The sequence below is a fragment of the Cricetulus griseus genome, chromosome 4 (assembly GCF_003668045.3).
Source record: "Cricetulus griseus strain 17A/GY chromosome 4, alternate assembly CriGri-PICRH-1.0, whole genome shotgun sequence".
NCBI classification, from domain to species: domain Eukaryota; kingdom Metazoa; phylum Chordata; class Mammalia; order Rodentia; family Cricetidae; genus Cricetulus; species Cricetulus griseus.
In genome coordinates this window covers 34,672,897-34,698,666 of record NC_048597.1, presented here as the reverse complement: position 1 = coordinate 34,698,666, position 25,770 = coordinate 34,672,897, and the positions used below count along the sequence as shown (strand labels likewise).

At 39.0% G+C, this 25,770-nt stretch overlaps 1 protein-coding gene across 7 annotated transcripts in view; it reads right to left on the bottom strand.

The window, feature by feature from the left end:
* Cmss1 (cms1 ribosomal small subunit homolog) overlaps nucleotides 1-25,770 on the bottom strand; it is a 292,176-nt gene that overhangs the window by 200,289 nt on the left and 66,117 nt on the right. Inside the window, exon 1 of one of the 7 annotated variants that reach the window (XM_027412482.1) lies at nucleotides 17,581-17,626. The exons of the other annotated variants lie outside the window; for them this stretch is intronic. Coding sequence (XP_027268283.1) covers nucleotides 17,581-17,611 — 31 coding nt within the window. The 5' untranslated portion in view covers nucleotides 17,612-17,626. Of the gene's footprint in view, nucleotides 1-17,580; nucleotides 17,627-25,770 lie in introns of those variants that run through there. 7 annotated transcript variants of the gene reach the window in all.

The window sequence follows — 25,770 nt, the reverse complement described above, 5'->3', positions numbered from 1 at the left end:
GACACCCCGCCCTCCCCCCCAACACCCCAAGCGCCCCATTGCTCTGGCAATCTAGCTCAGGATTGACCTCTAATGTTCTTGCTATTCTTGTCTTGGGAATCTCATGAGAGAAGACTACTGCCTTGCCAAATTCTGAAGTGGTTTGGTCATGTGAATGTACTTCTCTAACTGATGAGGATGAGACCACCCAAAGTCTGTTGATTTATGCCTTAATCCAAATTTTAAACAAAAGGAACTAAGGCTGCATGCAAGTCAACAGTGTTAAAACTATCCTGGCTCCCAAAATGCTTCCGCTAGGTTTGACAGATATGCCAACTGCATGATGTGCAATGCAAATTGATGGTTGGTGAAAAAACCCTGAACAAAACTCATCAAATGGCAATGTCTATGTAAGGTGTTCCTGAATGTTGTTCCTATTCTCTTCTTGGTTTCCAAATGCAACATTCTTTGATTACCACATCTATAAATATCCCTCTACCCACCCCCCAACTCTCTCTCTCTCTCTCTCTCTCTCTCTCTCTCTCTCTCTCTCTCTCACACACACACACACACACACACACACACACACACACACACACACACACATTGCCACCTCCATGTTTTGTCCATTTTTCTCTTTTAGTTTTCTACTTCTTCCTTCTAGACGTCTCTGTCCTTGGCTATCAGTTCCCTGAAGCCCAAACAGCTACTTATATAGCTCATTTGTCTACTCTTCTCCTCTACCTAATAAGTAAGAGGAGAGATTGGATGCCCAGAAGATAAAGAGAGGGAGGAGAGTGGGACTATTAAGACTATAGATGTCTATACCCTAGTCACACAGTAAGACATCTGCATGGAAAAAAAAAATGTACTTCTTTCCCCCGACTCTCCATTTTGAACTGTTAACATTCTCTCTCTGGTTTTATTTTCCTCAATGTTCCCTCTGAAAAATCTAAAAAAAACAAAAACAAAAACAAAAACAAAAAAACTCAACCATGTGTCTCATAATCTAGAAGGGCCTTCTCTAACTCTGAAGGCAAAATAACTTAGAAGAATAACTTACCTTTGCTAGAGGACATGGGAGGGATGTGGAATGGAGAATGCTAGGGGCAAGAGAGCTAGAAGAAACGATAGGACTGGTTTTGGGGTTGAGTGTGAATAAGATGGAGGAAAGGACCAGAACTCTTTCCAAAAATTTTGAAACTTCAAACTTCTTTTGAATTTGCAGTTGTACATTAGAAGTCAATTTGTAAAAATACTAGAGTTAATGACTAATGTATTATTAGTTCTTTTTAAAGTCACCACAGAAAATTTAACATTTAAACCAAAGACACTTCAATACCAGAGTCTTAAGAAAATTTTTAATGTGTTTTACAAATTTAACTTTACTCATTTGCTTAATTCTTACTGAAAAGCTAATGTATAAAGATAGTCATGGTTCCTTCTTCCAGGATGTGTAATATCAGAGAGGTCAGATGTAATAAAATTTCACATGCAAGCATAGCACAGAGTACTATAGTGGTATAAAACGGAGGGTGGTGCAAAAATAACCAAGAAATCAAGATCCAGAGGATGAGTAGGGATTAGTCAGATGAAACATACTCAAATTCCATCTCCAGCATTAATGGAGAGTATATTATGAGACGAAATCATTAAGTTATGTATTAAATGCTAGATGAAATGTGAAACCATTCGTAATTGCATGTATGATCTGTACCAAAGAAAGATAAACATGAAAGTAGGAACTAAGGGAGAAATATCCACAGACGGGCTTTTCATTTGATATATTTTTTTATAACCCATAAACTTCCAATACTGGGCATTAAAGGACAAGATCAGTTTGAAACACAACCTGTGACCTTTTGACTTTATTTGACAATGGCTGGAGGGGGGAAATGGGTGTTAACTAGTTACAATTAAGACACTTTACTTTTGAAAACTTTACAGAATTATTGAGTAAGTGAACACATTGCTAGGGTTCTTACAGCTCTTAAGAGATACTTAGGCAAGAAAGGAATACCGATGCTCCAGTTGATTAATCTTATAGCAAACTGTCCTATACTTTCTTTATATGAGCATGTGTGTGCATGTGACTGTGTCCATAGGCACAGTTTGAAGGGGCACTGGTGGCATGAAAGGCAGAAGGAGAAATTCATAGGTGAAACAAGAACTGGAGATAAAGAAAGAGGAATTATTTTTAAAACGTAAGAGGTGGGGCCGGGCAGTGGTGGTGCATGCCTTTAATCCCAGCACTTGGGAAGCAGAGGTAGGTTGATCTCTGTGAGTTCGAGACCAGCCTGGTCTACAAGAGCTAGCTCCAGGACAGCCCCCAAAGCCACAGAGAAACCCCAAAAAAAAAAAAAAAAAAAAAGAAAAAAGAAAAAGAAAAAAAAAGGTAAGAGGTGAAAAAGTTACAAGTGTAAAAAATAGGAAAGCCAAGCAGGAGCAGCAGCAGAAGAAACAGCATCCATGCTCAACACACTCATCTTAGTCAACTAGTAGACAGGAACAAGAGACAGATGTGTCTGCGATTAAAGTAGATGTGTGTTAAGCAGGTAACTTACAGGGAGTTTTGTTGTCCATGCATAAGAAAATTAGCCAGGTGAAGGTCTCCTTAAATTGGAAACATTAACCAGGATGCTACTAACACTGAGTGTAGAAAGGCAGACCATTGGAGGATTGGAGCTGAAAAGATGAGAAGAGTATGAAGCAGGGTAGGGTGGATCTGACTTCAAATCCTTATATTCATGAGATGGACTAGGATGACTATGAGAGTTTGAGGTCAGTGTGGGCTACACAGGGAGACACATTCTAAAAGCAAACAAGACAAAGACAGAATGAGGGCGAAACAAAGGAGAGCTTTCACAAGACTCCGGCAGTAGCAGTGTAGAGACATGAGAGTCTTGCCACAGTTCCAGGGTCTGTGGTACAGAGACAATGAGAAATTGGTCCCAAAGTTATTAAGGAAAATCAGGTGTCAGTCCAGACAAGGAAAAGGTGTATTTTTTTTTTTTTTTAATGAAGAGCTAACAAGTATTGTTGTTTTTGTTCCCAGCTTCAATCTACAAGAAAGGGGTACTTAATGATACAGTATCTTACATTGGTCCCAGGTGGTGCATGAGTTTAGTTCTCTTCCTATTTAAAGCTGAAGGACTTTGCATTCAAGTGACAGAAGAAGCACTTAAAGACTCGTCCCCTTGTAAAAATTAAGGCAACACATTTGATCTCAGAAATCATTAAGTTCATTGATTTACTTTATAAATGAAGAATCTAAGTATAAAATAGGAAGTGACTTTGCCAAACTCCCATGCACTCAGAAAGTCTCAGGATCAATGTGTGATCTGTCAGGAGTAAGAAGAAACTGAATTGAAAACCACACTGTCATGTCTTCTAAGAGGCCTACCAATGAATTAAGTCATGGACTAAGACTTCAAATACACGATAAAGTATCTCCAGAATCAACAAGTCTCTTGCAGAGAACATCTTCTCTACGAGGTCCTTATACCACAGCTTTTCCATTATTGTTGTTACAAATGCATGCTGTCTGGGGGAACTGTATATGGGAAATTCAAACCATCCTTCTAGAGTGATGGAAAGTGAAAAAGGAAATCTCAGGAAATTGGGCTTTGATATGAAGAAGCATCTCTGTAAATAAGTGAGTGGGGAACACAAAACGTCTAGGGCAAAGGAGGAAAAGGCTTCTAGGTCTCAACATTAAAATAAAGTAATCTAGTATCATTGTGTGTTTTAAGAAACCACTGTGGCTCAAAGTTGGGTGGGAGAAATGGAGAAAGGAATGAAAATAGGGTTGATGTGACAGAAGGTACAGTTGACTCTGACTAGGGCTGTGGTTTCAACCTTCCTAATGCTGTGACCCTTTGATACAGTTCCTCATGGTTAGTGACCCTCAACCACAAAATTATTTTTGTTGCTACTTCATTACTATAATTTTGCTACTGTTATGAATTGTAATGCAAACATCTGCTGTTTGACCTCAAAGGGGTCACAACCTACAGGTTGAGAACTACTGGAACAGAGACTCAGTATTCCCACGGGGGAAAGATAGCAATATGAGTCTTAAGGAAAAAATGGGAAGAACTGAGGGAGAGACCACTTAAATGTCAGGAGACCATGTAACAAATGCATGGCAGTAACTCTTTCAAGCCTTCCTCTCAAATCTGTGAAGAAGAAACCAACAATCACTACACAGGATAGAACAAACACACTAGAAAGCAAGACTTCATGCATCTATGTCCTATCTTTGGAATCAATAAAGTTTTTATTTTACTTCATTACAAACTAGATGATGATTTATTACATGATTATTTTTATTTTAAAATTAAAATGTCATTGTACATGGTATTGTGCAATCTAAGGACATTTTCATCTAAACCTATATTGTCTGCTGGAAGACTAAATTTAAAACACACATCTGGGCAATTACAAACATCTGCCTAAGGATAGATTTATTTTTATTATATTCTTTTGCATTTAGCAAGCTTCTTTTAGATATTTATTTCTACTTTATTAAATACTTATAATTATTCATTTATCTAATTCAAGGGTCAAATTTAAGTGAAGGTTTTTCCCTACATCAACTGATTCTTAATAGGTTAATCTTATCATTATTTGGCTCTTAAGTTCTGAAAGCAGCTTACTTAAATCTTCTATGGAAGAAATAAATCCTGCTTTGACAGTACTACTTCTGGTGTCTCCTGAAAGGGCTCACAAGTATTGCTGTTTTTATTCCCAGCTTCAGTCTACAAAGCCAGTGGGTAGAAGACAGTATTTACTGATACAGTGGACAGAGGACAGTGTTTACTGATACAGCCACTCACATTGTTCCCAAATGTTCCATGCATTTATCACCTGTTCCTACTGAAAGCACAAACACAGCTCAAGTCTCAACTCTCTGTTGCTTTCGCCATGACACTAAGATGCAATTTTCACATGCCTATAAGTGACTTAAACCTTTTGGAAAAAGAAAACGAACACTACCTTCTCAGGAACTAGATATTAGTTAGCAACACCTCTGTAAACAGGTAACACAACATAACAGTGTCCACAAAATGATTGGCTAAGTTTATTAAAAATCACCAGGATTGATATAATCAAATCTTTTAAGAAGGTGACAAATTGTTATCAGAAACCCACATAAGAAACACGAATAGCCAATGTGAGAATTTAGATGTTAGAGGGAGTTCATCAGGTTCTAAATAACTTCTTAGTTCTGCTTTTTTCCCCTAAGTGACTTGGTTGGCTTGTGGTTTGGAGTTTTAGTTAATTGTATACTTTTTAAGATGTGCCTAAACTGGTGCTTGGCATTAAATTCACAATGAGTCACTTCAAACTTACATGATAAAACAAAGAAACATCAGTGTTTTATCTGTTATACCTTGAATTTAATGGAAGTATTTTGTAATTAACAGGCAATAATGATTTTTTTTTTTTGTAGTTGGATAAAGTCATAGAAAAGCACAAAGAATCGCATAGACGAATCTTGGAACAACTTTTAATGGTAGAAAAATCCCACAGGCAAACCTTAATGGAGATGGAGGAAGAAAAGAGAAAACACAAAGAATATATGGAGAAGAGCGACGAATTCATAAACTTACTGGAACGGGAATGTGAAAGGTAAGCACTGCACTGTACGAAACAATGACCCTTCTGCAAAGTACTGCAAATGTTACTATGGGCTGGAAGTGCTACAAGGGTTAACATGAGACATATTCTGGTCTCAAAGATCTGATGGTCCAGGGTGAGGGAAGCATACATCTAAAGTTATCATCAATACAGTACAATAATAATTATGGAAATATAAATATTGGGTTCCCAATCCTCTAAGGGAGTGCCACTGAGAAAGCTGCACAGAGACTAAGAGAAATTGTTCACAAGCAAACATTCAAAGTGACTTTCAATGTAAGAGGAGAAATATGTACGAGAGCAAATGGTGTGGCAAGAAATATTCTGAGTCCTGAGGGAAGCCAAACATTCTACACAGCTATAGAAGAGGGTGTAAGTGCAGGATGAGAAAGGGAAAGACAGGCAGGCACCCAGCCATAAACACTCGGACAATGCGCTGTTTGCAAGACGGAGACAATAAAGGAACCGTGAGAAGGAAAGTGAGGTCATCAGGTATGCTTTCTTAGAGAACAATGGAAGCAACATGGAGCAAAGACGGGAAGAGCTGTAGATGGGGGGCAGGAAGCCTGCTTTGGAGGCAACTACCCAGATAAGGGAAATGAGGAGTGTAAACAGGAAACATTTATGATGGAGAGTCCACATAGTGACTGCTGAGACTGAAGAGATGTACACTGGCCATAGGAGTGATTTTGCTGGCATTCAGGTTATGCACCAAGATATGAAATATGGAAATGGGGCTCAGTTTTTGCTTGAGGGATTTTGGTAGAAGACAAGGGTTAATACATGGAAGTGAATCCTGAGTTAAACATGTAGGTATGAAATATCTTGTTTTTTTTTTTTTTTCAAATCCAGTAGAAAAATATGTATAAATTTTACCTCTGGTCATAAATATAGGTCTACAAAAGTATGGGCTCAGGTGTGAATGTGCAATGGGTACCAGCTGAAGCTGTGTGCATAGGTGCCATCAGTAGATAAAATGTTGACAATTGAACCATAGAATCAGTGCTTCGCTGTTTTCTGGGAAGCCAGTAAAGAAAGCTAAGAAAAGAGAACAAAAAAAACAAACAAAAAGCAGAAGGATGGAAGAACCAGAAGAGAAACTTTGTGAAAGTAAGGAAAAATTCAAGCAGCAAAAAATAAACAAATGACAACGACAAAAACCCAACAACAACAACAGCAAAACCAAAGAACAAATCAATACGCAGGAAAGAAGAGGAAATGTCCCAGATTTTGTAACATGAAAGATATTACAGGAACTTAAAGAGCTATTTCACTAAGACACAGGCAGAATCCATTACCATGCTTTGAACAGTAGATAAGAAAAGTTGTTCCAGTTGTGAACCAGTATTTGAGAAGTATGACTCTTACAAAGCAGTCTGCTTGGCAAATCTTCTATTACCATACCCAGGGAAGGCTATTTGTTTTACTTTGTCCTACTCTGAATCAGCATCAGCAGTATGGACATCCATGTTACATAAAAGGAAAATCAGACCATTCCACTGACACTGCAAAGGAAGAAAACAATGTTTGCAAAGTCAATTTCTGTATGTGCTTGCTTTACTTCTTTCTGTGTGTACTTGCAAGAGCCACACTGTTGACACTAAAGTCTAACAATCACAGAATAATGCAGAAAAATTATCTGTGAGCTCCCATTTTCAAAACATTAGCAATCTCAACTGCTTTATTAAAATATTTCTGTTTTGTTTTGTATTGTTTTTGAGACACTGTCTTACTGTGTTGTGCAGACTGACTTAGAGCTTGAGACAATCCTTCTGCCCCAGCCTCCTTAGTGCCTGGATTAAAGGCTTACACTACCAATAAATTGCCAGTAAGTATTTTTGTGAGGAAACTAAAGTCCCACCAATGTACCCATTAATGGGGAAGTCTCATTTGTTTTCAGATAATTTCATGGGCAACACTCACTTGAGAACCCCTGTCTCCTATACCCATTCTACCCCCCTCCAGCTCCCCAGGTTTGTTTTATACATGGGAGGTGGGGCCAAAGGTGAGAGATATCCTAGCAAATTAGAACCTCATGAACTCTGAGATATCTGCAAGAACAGATTTTAAAAGCTCAAGAAATCTGGCACCAAGAGAAGATTCAACTCAGACATTACAAATATATGATTTCTTATTCAATGAGACAATGTTATATTAAATATTATTTTGAACCCCTGTGGTTTGGCACTAGTGGCCTCATTTGGCCCCCACACTGTCTTGGCATTAACCTACTAACAGACACTTTCTTTCATCTCTCCTTATTGTGAACATTCAGTGACCATGGCCAAAGGGTTGTCTGGCAGAGAACCAAGAGGTGCAAGCTGTCCCTTTCCAAGGGTTGACCACATAAGACGGCAAGATGACAGAGACTCAGGCTGAGAATGTGAAGGGCTAATGGGGTATAGTTCTCATGTTCACAGTTGTTCTCATCTTCTGGAGCAAGGCTGGGGAGGCCATCCAGAGTAACACTGGAACCCTGGGAGGCAGATGGATATGGCTGTTCAACTTCAGAAAGCAAAGAGGAATAACAGAAATGTGAACAAAAGACCAATGCAAATAGGGCAGAGGCTAGAGGGAAAGAAAAAGAGTCAAGTGTACACCTTGGAATCAATCTGCTAAGGTAACAGATGGGCTCGAGAGGAAGACGTGAGTGGATTAGTGTTTGTCTTACAGTATACCAAGTCTTAAAAGACAATCAAACTGAACAGGCATTGCAAACAAATAGGAAAAAAGCGACTCTATATTAGCCTGCTGCTCATTCCTTGATTAGCCAGTGTAATAGATAAGTGAGCATTCACTTGTTTCCACTAGCCAAGGGAAAGCTTCCAGATGGAACAGATTAGGTGTTATTAGGTTATTAGGTTATTCCCACATCACATCACATGGAGAAACTTTTTCCTTTATTTTGTTTCTACATACAATTCCTGTCTCTTGGAATGGTTGGGATATTCCCCCTCAACACTTGCTCCAGCCTACTGCAAGAGAGGCTAAAAGCCTGTTGTAGCACAACTGACATCTGCCTACTTTAAGGCCACAGACATGAAATTTCTGAGTGAACACCACCTAACAAAATAGTGGGAGAAAGTCCAGTGATTTCAGGTAAGCACAACCATCACTCAGTTACACAAGAGAAAATGAAACATAGGTGTCTTATTTTCAAGTGGCATGGAAAGGCAACAAACCATCACTGAATCCGTTAACTGTGAAGACAGAGTCACCCCTTCACAAAGCAAGATTAATTTTTCTTAGAGGAGCAAAGAAAACAATTTACTTCCTCAAACAAAGTGATGTAAGGCACTCCAAAATTTTCAGACTCTCATACTACAGTAAAACAAGAGATATAAATCCCACTTAAAAGGGGGTTGGGTGAGTATAGTTACAAAAGACTATCTGACTAAAAAGTCTGAAAAAAAACAGTTAGCATTTAAGTATTAGTTAATATCTACACAGAAAAATTTAAGTAAGATATTACTGAGGTAATTAATGAGACCTTAGAGGATACAATAATGGATTTCAAATGAAGGCTCAATTTTTGTGTTTGCTTTGGAGGATTCATTTTATGTGAAAAAGCCTAAAGGAGCCTGATGTCACACATTGAGTTCAGGCCAAAATGTTTGCCAAGTGATGTTGCTGGCTGTTGTAATCAGTAAGCAACTGGCTTTCCTACTTGAGGGAGGGTGGGGGCAGGGATCAGTCTTGAAAACCATGTTCCCAAGCTTGTTAATGTAAAGATTCTCTAGCTGTAATTTATGTGGCTTAGTGATTCCACACTACCTTATTATAGCATGGTTCACAACAGCTTTTTGCTCAGTGACCAGTTCTGCTGAGTGAGTATGTGTGTCACTGATGACCTGAGTTATATATACTTGGCTGAATTACAAGTGGAGTCTATGCGAAAGTTTTACACAAAAGCAATGCCAGTAATTTTTGGCCTTTCTGGATGGCTTCACAGGAAAGCCAAACAAAAATCACTTTCAGTCAGTGTAATTTTGCAAAAATTTCCCATAAGTGAAATGCCAATTTCATCTGTACTTTCAAGAAAAAAAAAAAAAAAAGCCCTGCAGAATTTTTCTTTAGTGTAAATGGGGGGACAGGGATGTAAAGGAGTGAAAAAGTCTTCTTTAAAAACATTCCCTGTCTGACTACAGCAAACCACATCTATTACTGTATTGTTGCCCCTGAAAGAACTGCTTAAGGCAGGAAGAAAATATCATTATGGCAATCGCATAAAAGTGTGGTTTCAACCCTACATGTTTCTAAAGCCCTGAATTACTTTTCAAAGTATCTTGGCCAAGTGTCTTAGCACTGATAATCCAACTTTACAGACCAGAAGCTTGCATTAGCTTCACAGAAGCCACACCGGAGGAAGGCATCACAAGAATTGACTTTTTTCCCTTTCCTAGCTGGTTATTGACTTTGGCATGCAGACACCAATGGATGAAGGTCAACAGGGGGTCTAGAGTCAAAGGTGGGTACTATAACCACACTCTAGACCTAGGTTTCAGTGAAGAACGAACCTATTCCACCCCTTCGTTTGACAAGAAGCAACTTTACAAAGGAGTCCCCTTAGGTCCCCTCTAACATGACAAGTCTATTTTGTATTTGAATGGGCTAAATTTGCTAATCATTATACATCCAAGACTCAGCTTCAGGCAATACTGAGTCCCCTTTGATCCTACTGTTAACTGACTCATTAGACAACTTAGACTACTTTCAACTCCTCTCCAAAAACAGCAAAAGTCTCTCATAGTCTCTTTGGATATATGTAATCCATTGAAACACAGCAATGAATGAATACATCAATTATCTACATTTTTGCTTAAGTTAAGTATCTAGGTTTTTAGCTTACTACTGTGGCTCACCAGTCATTCATTGGTTCATTAAAAGCATGTAACTGTATACTGGCTACAAGACACTGATGGGGTTGAGGGAGAGCTTCATCTACATAAAACCCCAGATATGTTTATTGTAAAAAGCAGACACTACAGTTGACTTGGAATTGTGTTGCAAATAAGGCACTTTAATAGAAAGAAAAATGTCACCATATAGTAAACTAACATGTGATGCTCACAAGGGCAAACCATTCAGGAGAAATCAACAAGCTTATTAAATTAGAGAGCTCTATTACAGAACTTCATATCTTGAAACTATGACCATAAGGATTGTTAGCAACTTTGGTCTTAAATATCAGCTTCTTCAAACTCCACAAAACAAAACACCCTGCGTACGATGCTTTAAAATTCCATTTTTTAAAAGTAATATTTGGAAAGCCAGCAGTTTTAAATTTCATGCACATTAAACTATTGTTGTAGAATACATTGCACGCAAATGCAATCATTTCCTTTCAGTTTTCTGGAAAGGAGTTATTTGTATTACATATTCCCTAGACTATGTCCAGCAAGGAGTAAAATGGGTGACAGATCTCCATTTGACCTTTGCCATGGGTATCCAGTTATTTGTCAGAACAAAATGAAGACCCACCATAAATACATATTTTGATATTGTATTCCATACAGAATTATGTGATCAGTCTTCTGTTCACACACTCCTCTTGATACCCAGCAAAGGAGCTAGGCAAGGATGCAGAGAGTGTAATTACCTCATGAAAACCAAACACCCATTTAAGACTATACATCACAAGTTAATTTTTAACAGATGCCCCAAAGCCATATCCATGTAACTGCACAATTCAGTGGTTTTTTACATGCCACATAATTAAAGAGGTCAGAGTTTGTATGCAGTGCTGATGCTATTTGACTGTTTTTCCTTCCAAGGAAGCTAAACTTCACAAACAATTTTGAATGTAAATTTGGATGTATAATGATTAGCAAATTTAGCCCATTCAAAAGATGAGGGATGTTAAAAAGCAGTCTAAAAGAAAACCCAACCAGCACAGTGTGGTCCGATGATGAGCTAGGAGCTTAAAGATGTGGGAACGCAGGCCTGCAGATCAGTCAGTCACTGATGCTGGTGAGAGTGACAGCACCTCTACTGTTAACTTCTAATTGCAAATTGGTATTTCCATTCTTCAAGTCCATCTAGAGTTCAGTGATGAGGAAGTATCAATGCACAGGCCTCACAGAAGGCCCAAGGTAGCTGAGTTAACAGCAGAAACTCACAGGACAGCCGAGGTTTGGAGGATGGTATTGTCCTTTTGTCCAGTCTAACTCATTATCTGACCTTGAACAAGGTACTCCATCTCTTTAAGTTTGTTTCCCCATTCTTTTTTAAATAAATGATATGGCTCCCCAGCTGCTGCTTGTGTTTTCTGATATCAGGCAGCTGTTTTCTGATAAAGTGTAAAGAAAGTGTCTGATAAAAGCTGTTTACGAATAAAAGAATAACTTTCACCGCTTTCTATCCATTTTTCTTTCATCTGCTGGCTAAAGCATGCTTTCCAGGACACTCTGAAGCTCCTCATTCCCTTCTACCACACCTGCTCCTCATCCTCCATTGCTGAACCTGCCTGCTCTCTGGGACCCTGTCTCTGGGACATGGGTAGCTCATTCTTCTTGTCCATCTCCCTCTTCCTGGCAGTTGCCAAAATTTTCAGCTTGCTTGGCCTATTGTTTTTCTCTAAAACTCCAATAAAATTGTTCTTGAGCTTCCTTCAGGGGGAATATATATGGACTTCATATGTAATAATTAGGTTATAACCTACACAGGGAGTATAATAATCGCAAGTGCCACTGGGTTGAGTAGCGTTTTCCATACAAAGGAGACATTACATATAGATATATATTATGCACCCAGAAAGATGTTTATTGCAATATGTTGACCTACATAATTACAAACACTATTCAGTCCCATGGTTTCCCATCTGTAAACTGTTGGATCAGGCAAAGCAGAATGTAATTTGAAAACCTGAGAGCAGATCATCCAAATTCCAGTCCACGTCTGAAGTACTACAAACCTAGAGTGACAGCCATTAGAGAAGGCTGATGATTCAGTGATTATCAACTAGGCAATTGATGCACAGGCCATTCAACTTTCTCCCAACTTTCTGTTCTATTCTGGCCCTCAAAAGGTTAATGCTGTGTCCACCAACACTGGGGAGGTCTAGAAGCTCTAGTCAGTCAGTCTCCTGCTTCAAAACATAACCTCTTCAGTAAACAGAGACACACTTGAAAATATTGCTTAACCAGTTATCTACATCCTACTGCCCAATCAAGTGGACACATAAAATTACGCACCAGGATTACATTTTTTACAGTTGTCTTGCTTTAGAGTACTCTGATTACATGTTGGGCCATGCCACTGGGAACTCTGAAGATGATCAAGAAAGGATTTAATTAGATCTTGGTCTTGGCTCTGAGGATATGAAATGGATGAGAACTATCAAGAAAAATGCTGTTCAAGATAGACACAAATGTAAGCAGGAGCAACAAGGAGTTACAGACAGATGGACATGGTACAGAGGAGGCAGAAAAGGAGACGTCATTCTCAAGTCACAGGTGCACCGCATTTCCGAAGCACGGAGGTACTTTGAGACAGTCCAATAGTCTAAAATGCTGAAATGCTGAAATGAGGGAAAACAGTACCCAGGGAACTTTCCTTTAAGTCTGACACCAATGAGGTGTCTTTGGGGAAGTCATTCCACACGGATGAGAAGAAATATTGAATGTGTTGGTATTGACAAGAGCACACAGCCTGCCATATGCACAAAAGCCACTCATCTAAGGTGACAGCTTTGAGGGTATCAAAAGAGCCAGCTCTCTACCCTGGCCTATCACCAGTCCTGAGACCGCACACTATTGCATCCTCTCTCCTAAACGGAAGTGTGAAACATCACACATTCCTACTCTAGAAAAGTGGGCTTACTTTTACTTTCTTCATAGCTCTTTTCACATACATTTTAAAGCATTAAAATATTAACAAAATTAATTGCCATATATTAGGTTTCATTGTGGCATTCTCAGGAAACTTTCATGTGGGCCCCTTCCACCTCTTCTCAATCCCCAACCCCATTCTGTATCATCTCACTCACCCATAGCCTGCCTGTCATGTTCATGTCACTTGTGTCTACTCCATCCCCCTTCCTCAACATCTGTTACTCCCTGTCATAGTTTTTCGAGTTTTACAGGCTGTGCCCATTCTTACTGCCTGCTTATATAGAAACATTATAAGCTAAGATCCACATGAGAGAGAACAGGCAATCTTTGTGTTTCTGGTTCTTTAAGAAACATTTTTAGGATTTTTCCACTCACCTCATCTTGTATGTGAGCGCATTCAATTAGCATGGTTGTGGGAGAACAGAATCTAAGACAATCAGTTGTGATGGGGAAAGCAGAGTAAGTGTGAGGCCAACGGGGCAGATGGGCACTTCATTCAGGAACTACAGGAAAGGATGACCCCAAAAGGAGGCTCTGAAGTCATATATACCAAAACAGCTACCACCCAAAATTTTAAAAAGCTACAGAAACAACCCCTTCCAGTTACATACATTTTGGGTCCTGTAATTTCTTTACTAAGAAAAATATCAAGAACACAGTCCTAAGTCCCTAACTATAGATGTAGATACATTACAATTTAACAGAGCCTCCTTTGGGAGCATTTAGATTCCTTCCACTTTCCTTTATTATAAAGAACATCACAATAGCTTTGCATTCCAATTAATATGCTCACTCCTAATTGTCGCTTTAGGATAAATTCTTAGATGTAGATTACTGGGTTAAAGTTATAAAACTCTTTTACTTAAGGAGTTTGAAATTTGCAGCTAGATGGCCATCTGTAGATATTTATACCACTAGCAACAATAATGGAGAGTCTCTCAGTGTATACTTTATAAATTTATCTGGGAATAATCTTCACGATGACCTCATTTAAACATACAATGTGAAAGCATGCTTACAGTGAATGTCAAGAAGATGAAACAGACTTTCCCACTGACTGGGGGTTTGATTTTTGAAAAATTATTTATTGAAGCAAAACCCTAGCACATCATCAAAAACACACTTAAAGACTATAACATTTTTCTCTAAGGAATATTTTGATAGTGTTAATATGGTTTCAGTGTATCCCCACCTGCATTCTCTATCAAATCCAGGTTTAGATTTTACATGTTAATATGGTTTCAGTGTATCCCCACCTGCATTCTCTATCAAATCCAGGTTTAGATTTTACATCAGTAGTCTTCCCAAATACCACCTCTGCTGGTCCTTCTCTGAAAGGTTGAAAGTCTCCTCTACTTACAGATTCCACATCAAGCCCTTAAGGCCAATCCAGGATCCAAGCTCTTTTCCTAGATTGTGACATATTTGCAATAGTAAACAACACTCACTACTGGCCTTACATGGTTCCAGCAAGTCTGCTTTGTTTCACAATATGGGATTTAAGGACCACCTCCCCAAACTCCTCCTCTAATAATTCAGCTGCCATGGATAATACATGTGGCAAATGTAATGAAGAAAACAGATTGAAAAATGCCCAGCATAGGCTAAGCTCCCAGTCATTGGTGCATACATTGTCCATCCCATTCTGGCTCCTGTTTCAACTACTGAAACCAAGGAGAGAAACCAAAAGCTTATAGTATCTCTTCATGGGAATGTGGTATCAGGAGCTCTGGTTAGGAGAGGGATTAATCAAAGGGGGCCATGTGAGAATCCTTAGGGAACCTATTTGACTCCGCTTCTACTGCCAGCTCTCTCTCTCTAGCTTTTCCTCATTATTTATCATGTACACACACTTGTTTACTTTCATAAATTTTCCAAACACCCTGAGTATAACTGAGCTGGCTGACAAGCAAGTAACAGCTTCAAGTAACATGATAGAAATCTGTGAAGGTAAGATGTGCTTTCTGTGTCCTTTTATTAAAAATAAGGAATGTCTAATTCTGTTTTGCATTTTATACCTTACATTTTGGGTTCTAGGCAAATACGATAGTCAAGGCACTGTTCCCTAATAAGCACAAGAATATATTCAAGCGAAGGAAAAATGCAGAAAAGAGACTTTTCTATGCTGATCAATGCATACAGATACATTAGATTTATTTCAATTTGAACATATATAAATATAAAATACCCAAAATCTCACTGCCTGACAAGTTTGACAACCAAAATGACAACATGGGATCATAGGGACACAAATCAACATGGAGAATTAAGTCTACTACATAGCAACCTTGCTTCATTAACAAATACAATGAACAAATAGAGAGGGGACAGCAAATGTTAAGTAGCTTTAGAGACTCCAACAAAGTTTAGTGCATGAACTGTTTAATCTTTTTGATTTTTGTCTACAAGGTTGTACTCTGCATTGGCCTTGACTTGAGATGATGCCTGAGTGCTAGGATTACAGTGTATGCACTGCATCTGCTTTGACTCATGATTTAAGGACACCTGGGCCGGAGGAGGGGAGGGGGTGGGGGGGAGGGAATGTGAGTAATATGCAGAACATATAATACTACAGACTTATTGCTAACATTTCATATTCAATACTTCTGCGTATGTATAGTTTAACAAAACCCTTATTGGGCTGGGGGAAGCTCAGATGGCAGAATGCTTGCCCAGCATACATGATGCCCTAGGTTCAGTCCGCTGGCACCACATAAACAGGACACTATGACAGAAAAGTGCAATCTTAGCATGTGGGAGGCAGGTGGATGCAGGAGGATCAGAAGTGCAGGTCATCTTTGGCTATGCAGTGAGCTCGGATCAGCCTGGTTAGTATACAAGTGACCCTGTTGGGAGGGAGGAAGGAAGGGAGGAAAGAAGGGAGGGAGAGGGGAAGAGAGGGGGAGGGGGAGAGAGAGAAGACAAAAAAGAGAGGAAGAAGGATGAAGGGGAGGAAAGGGAAGAAAAAAAAGAGGAAAAGAGGGGAGGGGAGAAAAAAGCAGGGGAGGGGAGGCTAGGGAGAGGAGAAGAAAGACCTTATTGCTGAATTCTAAAGATTATAGAGCAATGGTTCTTAACCCCTTAATACAGTTCCTCATGTTGTGGTGACCCCACCATAAAATTATTTTGTTGCTACTTCATAACTGTAATTTTGCTACTTTTATGATTTGTAATGTAAATATCTGCTATGCAGATGGTCTTAGGTGACCCCTGTGAAAGGGTCCTTTGACCCTTGAGAAGGGCTGATTTAGAGGGAATGTTCTGGAGGAATAGGTGTAATGACTTCCTGATAGGCAGCAATTGGGTTGAAGGCATTTAGTTGGCAGAAATTATACCCACAGGTACAAAGGATGTAAGAAAGACTGTGGATGACCACACTTTGGACTGGATGCCACAAACCTGACTGTGTTTATTCTGAACTCAAACCATGTAGAAAACTCCCAACCTGACACCCCAATTTGTCAGAGAATCTACAGTACATACAAATAATTGCATTTTAAGGGTCTAAAGCCAAAGTTGGAGAGAATCTAAGAATAGTAACAATAATAACAAGATTAGCCACCAGAACACCATTATAAGCAGAGCTCTTTAAAAGTGGATTCCACGTATGCCATCCCACTACTGTAGAACTTCCTGATAACAACTTTATAGCAAACGAGACTGGAGAACTACATTTCCATTTGGCTTCAGCAGATGGAAAATTAAATCTCATTTTATCCAAAATCATAAAAATGGAGTTGTTGTAATATGCTACCTAATCCTTTTTGCCTGGCCTAAAATTAGCTAATTACAGCAACATGTGAGCAAATGGCAATGAAATATAACCTAATGAAAAAGCAAAAAAGGACAAGAGCATCTATTTATTTTAAATGCATCAGAGCTCTGCCAAAGAGGCATTCCAATCTGCAACCCCATCCTCAAAAAGAGCAACTCAGCTAACCTCACTTTGACATTATCTTTGACATTATCTGTTTTTGGCCATTCTTTTGAGTTTGACTCCAAGTTTGTTGGACAGTTTAAGGAAAGAGTGACATGAGTTCCACCTGCAAGAAGGACATGGTCATGCACTTTACTTTGGGGCCTAACGTTCTCTGGGACTGTAAAAAGTAACTATCTGGGCACTCACCTCCAAAACTCACGGAGCTCTGTTTCTGCATTGAGTTTGCTGAGAGAATTCTGAATGTGTTTGCATTCTATCAGTCCACCGTATGTATGAGTCAGGCTATTCCAAACTGGTTTTCTAACCAGAAAACTGAGAAGTTTGATGACACATTTAGGTAAACATGCTCACTGGATGAAGTTATTTGGATTTTTATAGACTGTAATCCTCTGTGAGCTTTGAAATACATAAAGGTTTTTAGACTAGATTTAAGTTCATGTGAGTTAAATAACAGAAATTATATATAAACAAACTCTATTAAAAAACTTCATGGATTCAGGATAGTTAAGACTATACTATAAAGAGCAATTAAGGTAAGCTGATCTGAAACTGAAGCCTTTAACTATTAACTAATCAGCCTTATTCTTAATTAAAACCTCAGTTCTCACTAGACTTCTTGCCCCAAGAACTGAAACTTCTCATTGACTCTGGTTGGATGACGACAGCTCTGGTTGACAATGATAAATGAACTCTGAGTCTGAAGGGCTCACTCCAGTGAAAGAACAGGAAAAGGTTGCAGACCAAGACTCTCATCACCTACTTTGTAGGCAACCTGAGAATTCAATAGGCCGTTGAATGCAAATGCAATAAAAATGTGGTAAAAAAAACACATGCCAAAGTTATCTAAATTAACCGACCTAATAGCAATTGTAAGTTATAAAAGCTATCTAAAACTTAGAGTGTGGGGGTCTTTTTAACCCATCAGATGAATGACAAGATGGATAAAAATGCTGAAAATTCCTTTTGCACAGGCCACTGATAGCTATATTATTCTTTGTACAAAAAAAGACTCTTCCATTATGTCCACCCTGTTCTCTTTTCTCTTGTAAGAATGTCTAATTCACATAAAAGAAATCTTGCCCCAGTTGTGAATTCTCATTTCTACTCCAAACTTAGATAGTTCATTATTTGCTGTTACCACTCGGAGCAACTGCTTAACAAATAATTAGGGTACAACTGACTGGTCCTAAAACTTTCTGATACTGGTAACTTTCCCTGCTTCCACTCCACTTCTTCCAAATCAGGCCTTCTTGATATTCACAATCCCATTCTTGTGCACATACACATGCGCACACACAAATATAAAACAAGTTTATTGTATAGGTTTCACCACCACACCCTAGCCCAAGACACCTTCTCCCTTCATTCTGTGTTTAACACTGAGTCAGGTAAGGAAGAAATTTCACAAGATGCCCCAGTGTCGAGCAGGTAGCTCAGTTTTCTTTTTATGCACAGCTGTAGATCCTTGCTCCCAGGCAATGCCACTTCCACCATCACCACGTTTTGGAAATGTTGCCTTGGCTCACTGGCTTTCTAAACTCTTTAGGTAAACAGTTCTTTGCAATATCGACACACAGAAACAGCGTGCAGAGGAAAGAGGTTGAGATTACCTCACAAAGAACCTTAACTAACGGCAAGGATACAGCCCAATTGATAGAGTGCTTGCTTTGGCCCTGGTTCCATGCCCAGCCCTGACAGTAACTTATGCTTCTAATGGAAGCACTCAGGAAGAGGAGGCAGGAAGACCAAAGGTTCAGATGCACATGGTAGCTCTTGCCTATACTCTCAGCACTCAAGAAGCTGAGGCAGGAGGCTCACTCATATAACAACAAAGTAAAATCTCATCTCAAGGGGGGAAAAAAAAAACAGGGAAATAATGGGATTTATTTTTGTTTGTTGTAGGGATGGTAGATTCTGTTTCATATATTCTACATAAAAACTACACAAAGATCCCTTACAAAGAACTGGGAACTAGTTGTGACAGTTGAAACCACAACAGTTACAGTTAACTTCAAACACTCCTAGGGTCTGAGATGAGTCACCTCATTTAGTCTTCACCGTAAGCCTCTGAAGTGGGTGCTATTATTGTACACAGAATAGCCACTTAGACATTCTGAAGACCATAAGTAACTTGCCCAAGGTCACACTGCTAGTCACTGTAAAGGAAAGTGGGCCTAAGGTCCAATTCCTAATCCAAGTGCTTTTAACCTTCTCTGCAGTGGTGCCCCAACCCAGGTGATCATCATTGCCAGGAGAGACTTTTAGAAATGCAGATTTCTGGGCCAATTTCTAAGCATGATAAAGTATATTCCCGATTGGATTGTGGTGGTCAGAGGGGTGCCAGCACAATGGCATTTCAAATATGGTTCACATGTTCTTTCAAGATGCCAAGAGAACACAAGGGAAGCCAGTTGTCAAATAGTTGTCTAAGACAAATCATCTGCCTGGAATAGAAGTAGATTCCCTTGTTCCACACAAACCTCTTCCTCACTATGTAATAGTCAAGAAGGTTAAATGAGGGCACGGTCATACTGTGTCAGCAGCTAGGATCAGGGCACATCACTGCAGGAGCCATGTTATGGAAGATGAATTCTATACAACAGAGAAAATCTTCTGCGTGAGAAGTGTTGAGTCAGAACTTTACCCAGATAGAAGGCATAGAAACCAATGTAGACAGAGCTTAAATCCCTGGCCACATTCACTGAAGGACCAGATCCAAAATATTAATATTCAACATAAATACTGAAAATTCAATTAGAAAATTCAAATTTTCAGCCTCTGAAAAATCCAAGTATGTAGTTCATGTATCCATTTATTTCAAAATATTTACTGAGTGCCTTCCACATGCAATGTACTAGATCCACACATATGACCTCTGCACTGGAAGCCCGGGGGAGCATTTGGGTAATGGAAAATGATGTCATCACCGATTACAGGACCAGGAATGGCTGTGTGGAAAGGGAGCATTTCAGCTGCATCCTGAAAGACAGGCACAGCTCAAATAGACAGAAAACAAGAGAAAGGGAAACAGAAAGCATTATAGGTGAGTTCAATGGCATAAGGGAAGGAGAGTAGGGCAAAAGTGCAGCCACCTTCAGGAAACAGTGGGGAGTATGCTTTGGTGCAAGTACAGGTAATGTGGAAAAAGAGTGGAATCCATGCTCCCAATGTCACAGTGGTCAAAGAACAAATAGCTGGGAATGTGAGAATGAGGAAGTCGCAGGTAGACAAGATGTATTTCAAAAGCACAAAGATATCAATACAATGCAATAAGAGCAAAAGCAACAGATCTGAGTTGAAGGAACACTTACACTATAAACTAACTGGTGCCTGTGAATTATTTGTTGTTGTTAGGGTTAAGAGAAATGATTTTTATATGCTATGCTTGTTAGCTTGGTGGTTTTGTGGGACTCCTAACAGTGGGATTAGGGGTGTCCCTGACTCTTACCTACTGGGGGACTCTTTTCCTCCTACTGGGTTGTCTCATACAGCCTTGATATGAGAGTTTGTTCCTAGTCTTATTGTAGCTTACTATGCTGAGGGAGCGGGGAGGTGAGGGTGGAGGAAGTGGTGGGAGGGGAAACTGCAGTCAGGTGTATTATATTTGAAAAGAATAAAATAAAGAGAGAAATGACTTTAAAGTAGGGATATGGAAAATGGGGGGAAAGAGCAAAGTGCCTTCAAGTTAAGGATTATCATTTCTCTGTATATTCCAATCTTCTAACCCAAAGTTGTTCACATAACAACTTCACAGTGTAGGAAAAGCTACAAATGTCTAGCTGAGCGTAGGAGGAAGCAGACAGCTTATGTTTAAGTGGAACTAAGTTTGTTGTAATCGTAGTGCAACTTAAACCTCTGTATTTGAGGTTTATGACAATGTCTCTATTTATTTTGGTGGAGGTGGGATTTGGGGGTGGGGAATATAAGCTACAGTGTCGAGCCTAAGGGATCCAGGACAACTCATTTGCTCCTCTTCCCACCATGTGCGGTCAGGGATTGAACTCATGTTACCAAGTTGACAGCAACCTTGACCTACTGAACCATATCTCTAGCCCTGCATTTCAATTTCATATTCATAAACTTGAAAACTAGTATTTATTGAAAAGGGCACAAAATCATCAATTATAAGATAAAAAATGGACTTTACCAAAAATTAGTAATTCTGTTTAATAGAATGCAAAAATAATAGGATGAAAAGACAAACCACAGATTGGGATAAGATTACTATTTTAAAATATACAACCAAGGAAGACTCAGAATCTGAAAACAACACCCACAAAGCAATAACAACAATAAACAAGACTGATTACTCAATATGAAAATGGCAAAGATTTGAAGAGATGCCTTATGAAAGAGAATATTCAAGTAAAAATGAGTTCAACATTGAAAATTCCCAAGGAAATATGCATTAATACTAAAATTATTACTATTAATCACTACTATTAAATTAAAATTACTACTATTAATACTAACATACTTAACCTAGGGCTAAGGTAATAGTCTGCAGTAATAAGAGTACATGCTTTGCACGAACAAAGCCCTAGGAACACTGAAAACAGAAAAACTGAACCCAACATAAAACTAAACAAAAACCCAAACCCTATTCAGCTCTACCAGAAAGACTACATCAAAAGGATACTACTCCCAGGCGTTGCAGCTCATACCTAAAAAACAAACACTCAGGAAACTCAGTTGACACAAGAATATGAGGCTAGCCTGGGCTAGTGGATTCCAGGCCAGCCTGAACTAAACAATAAGACCCTGTCTCAAAAAAGAAATTACTAAATGTTAGGAGGAACTGGAACAAGTAGAACTTGCATACATTTCTAGAGACTGTAAATCCTATTTATAGATGCACCATTCCGTTACCATGAAGTCTACTCATGCTCTATCCAAAACAGACAGAAATAATCTAAGGTAACAGAGGTCAAAATGGTGGTTACTTCCAAAAAAGGAAGTAGACAGAAACTGGGAGGTGCAAAAAGAATGAGGCTATGCCAGATATTCTAAAATTGGGGCATAAAGAACAGACTGAACTCCACAATCTTGAGTATTGCTGACATGGCTGGTTCTAACAGCAACTGGAAGCTATGGGGGGCCAGATGAGTTCAGCTTTGGAGTGTCATGGCTGAGGTACCAGTAAGATATCCAGGAGTGTGTCCACACAGGAATGAGCCAAGGCTAATGATATATATTTGAGAATATGAAGGAGGTCATTAAGTGGGTAGTGGGATAGAGAATGGATGAATGGGCTGTGTTGGTGGCAGGAGCCTACACTCAGAGTAAAAGAAACCAGAAAAGAATCTCTGAGACAGAGAATTTAGAGAGGCCAGTGTCTGTGAAGTTAGAAAAGAATATTTTACAAGACAGAGGGTCTGGAGAGACCAGTGTTTAGGTGTTAGGAAAGAATTGCTTTATGTGGTAGGATTAAGAGAGGCCAGTGTCTTGGAAGTCAAAAGAAAAAAATCTTAAGGATCAGGCAGGCAGCCAACTGTGTAAAAGGGCAGGGGATGTCAAAAAGAACCTGTTGGATGTGATAATGAAGTCACCTGCCACACATGAATAATTCTATCAGGATGGCAAGTGGTGAGTCCAGACTCCCATGCAGAGGCTAGTGAGGATGTGGACACGATGAAGGTAGTGTTCCTTCAAGAGGCTTGCCAGGGATTTGGAATGGAACACAGGGGTGGGCGGTCATTTGAGGAAGTAGTAAAACTGAAGGGAAAATGAGAGGCAAGACTGAAGATGGTCACACTGAGATGTTGGAACTAGACATGACACAGAGCCAAGTCCTGGAGAGCCCAGTAGGTGTGGGGGCCAGGGGGAGGTGGTTACTACAGTGAAGGGAAGTTGAGGTTAAGTAAGCATGAGCCTGAGGTTGACTAAAAATCAGTAAATGATCACTGAGAAAAAAATTAAAATATGAAAGAAACTTGAGGCCTCGGCTTAGGTTTAGAATAGGAAGAAGATAGCAGGCTAACAAAAATTAATATTTGTAAGGATCTTCTTCTTATAATTCCCTATTTAAATTTTGTCATTCAAAGACTCTAGTGCCTAAATACTGCCTGGTAGAAATGAGAGGGAGAGAAGGTGGGGGGGGGGAGTAAAACCCCACACAGGTAAAACTAACAAAAATGGTTACTAACATTAGAATGGAAAACAATGCTTTTTCTTTCCACACTGAAAGATCTAATCTAAGATTGAAAACCAAAATACAAATGGTGAAAATAACAAAATAAGCACATTCTAATGAGGAAACAGTATGGTCTACTCCTCCCCCACAGTTCTTTGTTTACATCGAGAATAAAAACCACATACTTATCATTAAGAGCAATAATAACAAAGACATTCACCACTCTCAATGCTGATCTGAAAGCTGGGCAGTTCATAGCAGGTAAGCAGATTAAGGCCCAGTTAGATTTTGAAATAAGAGCATTTGCTTAGGAAAACAAGATGCATATCTTGAGTTCCTTTTCCTGGCCAAGGATCTTGCTTAACTCAATTAGCTTGGGCTTGTTTTCTATTACTTGAGGCCATATTTTTCTATTGCCAAATGAAGATTTGATCATTTGTGACAAATTAGTAAAAGTAAATGAAGCACCATGGACCTTAACTTCATCATTCTTTCAACTTGGGATAACATTGTGTAGTATCTTTGTGTGAAGCATCTTATTGTTGCTGTTTTTTTTTTGTTGTTTGTTTTTAAAGCAAGAACACTTTTTGGGGGGGTCAGGTCACTGCTCCAATTAACTCAGGGTCTCTTTTCTTATGGATCTACAAACGATGTTATACACAGGAACCTATGAAGACACATGAAAAGTTTGCATTCATTTATCAACCAATTATAATTCTTCTAAACTTTGCTTTTTAGCCTACCAAACCAATATGACTAATACTTTAAAATTGCTCAGGCGTGTTCAGATTTACATTGTATGTGTACACAGAGAGAGAAAAAGAGTGAGGGTGGGAGGAAGGAGACAGCTTACTATTTAATTTTTTTTTTTTTACAATAACCCTACGTAATAGGCATGTGTTTATTGGCTAAGTTTTATGGATTGAGAAACTAATGTCTGAGAACATGCATAAGTTGCTTAGGGAATCAGCTAGAAATGGGCAGAAGGGGAACTGAACCCAACAGTGTGATGAACATTTGTTTATGACCTTAAACAGATGATGATACTGGTCTGTGAGCAAAAGTATCTTCATAGATGAGGAAGAGGAAACACAAAGCTATTAAACAACTAATAGCTATCTGATTCTAGCTGTTCTGGGCTTACATGAGCAAGACTTTGTTTCCCCTACCACAATGGTTACAATCTGAACAGATTTTAACCATACCCATTTGCTACCACCAGGTTTTCCAATGCTTTAACTATCTTCACATGGGAATCTTCACATTTCATTCTACTTCCACAGGTGAAAACTCCACACTCTGTTAAAACTTTCAGAACAGACAGACACCTAGAATATAACACCTGAGAAAGTGAGGTAATTTTAATAGCAAATAATGTCTTGCATTTAGTGTGAATATCTTTCAGAGAAGAACTTTGGTAACTTGTTAACCCTTTCAGTTGTCCATCTCTTGCTGACATTTCTTCCCTGCATGAAAATGAGTTTTCGGGTATATTTCTTGTTACTACCTTCCACACTATTGTCCATCTGAGAACAGCTGACAAGTACATACCCTTACGTATCAGGATAGCTTCATAAGGAATGAGAGCCTAACAGCATACTAAAGAATTACCTAGCGTTTATCTCATTTTCACTACTGTTCCCATGTCCTCTCATTGAACTGATTCTTTGAGTATGTGTGTCTGCTCAATTCACCAACCATCTAGGAGTTCCTATTTTCCTTACATGATGGGTATGGTATAAACTGTGTCGATTAATTAAACTTATAACCCCCATGTTTAGTAGACCAAACTCCGAAGTCCCTATTCAAAGAACGCACTGCTGCACAGTACTAAAAATGTCTTGTGAATTGATATTAAGGGTCATTTATTTTGGTAAATATATTTTTAAATGTCTAATATAAGCAGGAAGGAGGTGACACATGCCTTAAATCCCAGCACTCGGGAGGCAGGGACAGCAAATCTCCGAGTTCCAGTTTGAAGGCCAGCCTAGTCTACAGAGTGAGTAGTTCCAGGGCAACCAGGGCTACACAGAGAAACCCTGTCTTGAAAAACCAAAAGGGGACAAAAAAAGTCTAACATGCTTAGGTCAGTGAAAGTAGGGTAACTGTTTAAGTATTTTGTTACTAAAAATTAATTGCAGTTGGTAGAAGGTCTCTTATAAGACCTAATATAGTGCTGGCAGACAGTGCATAGGAAATTAGTGAAATAGCCACTTGGCATTATTATCAGCACAAAGTTTGAA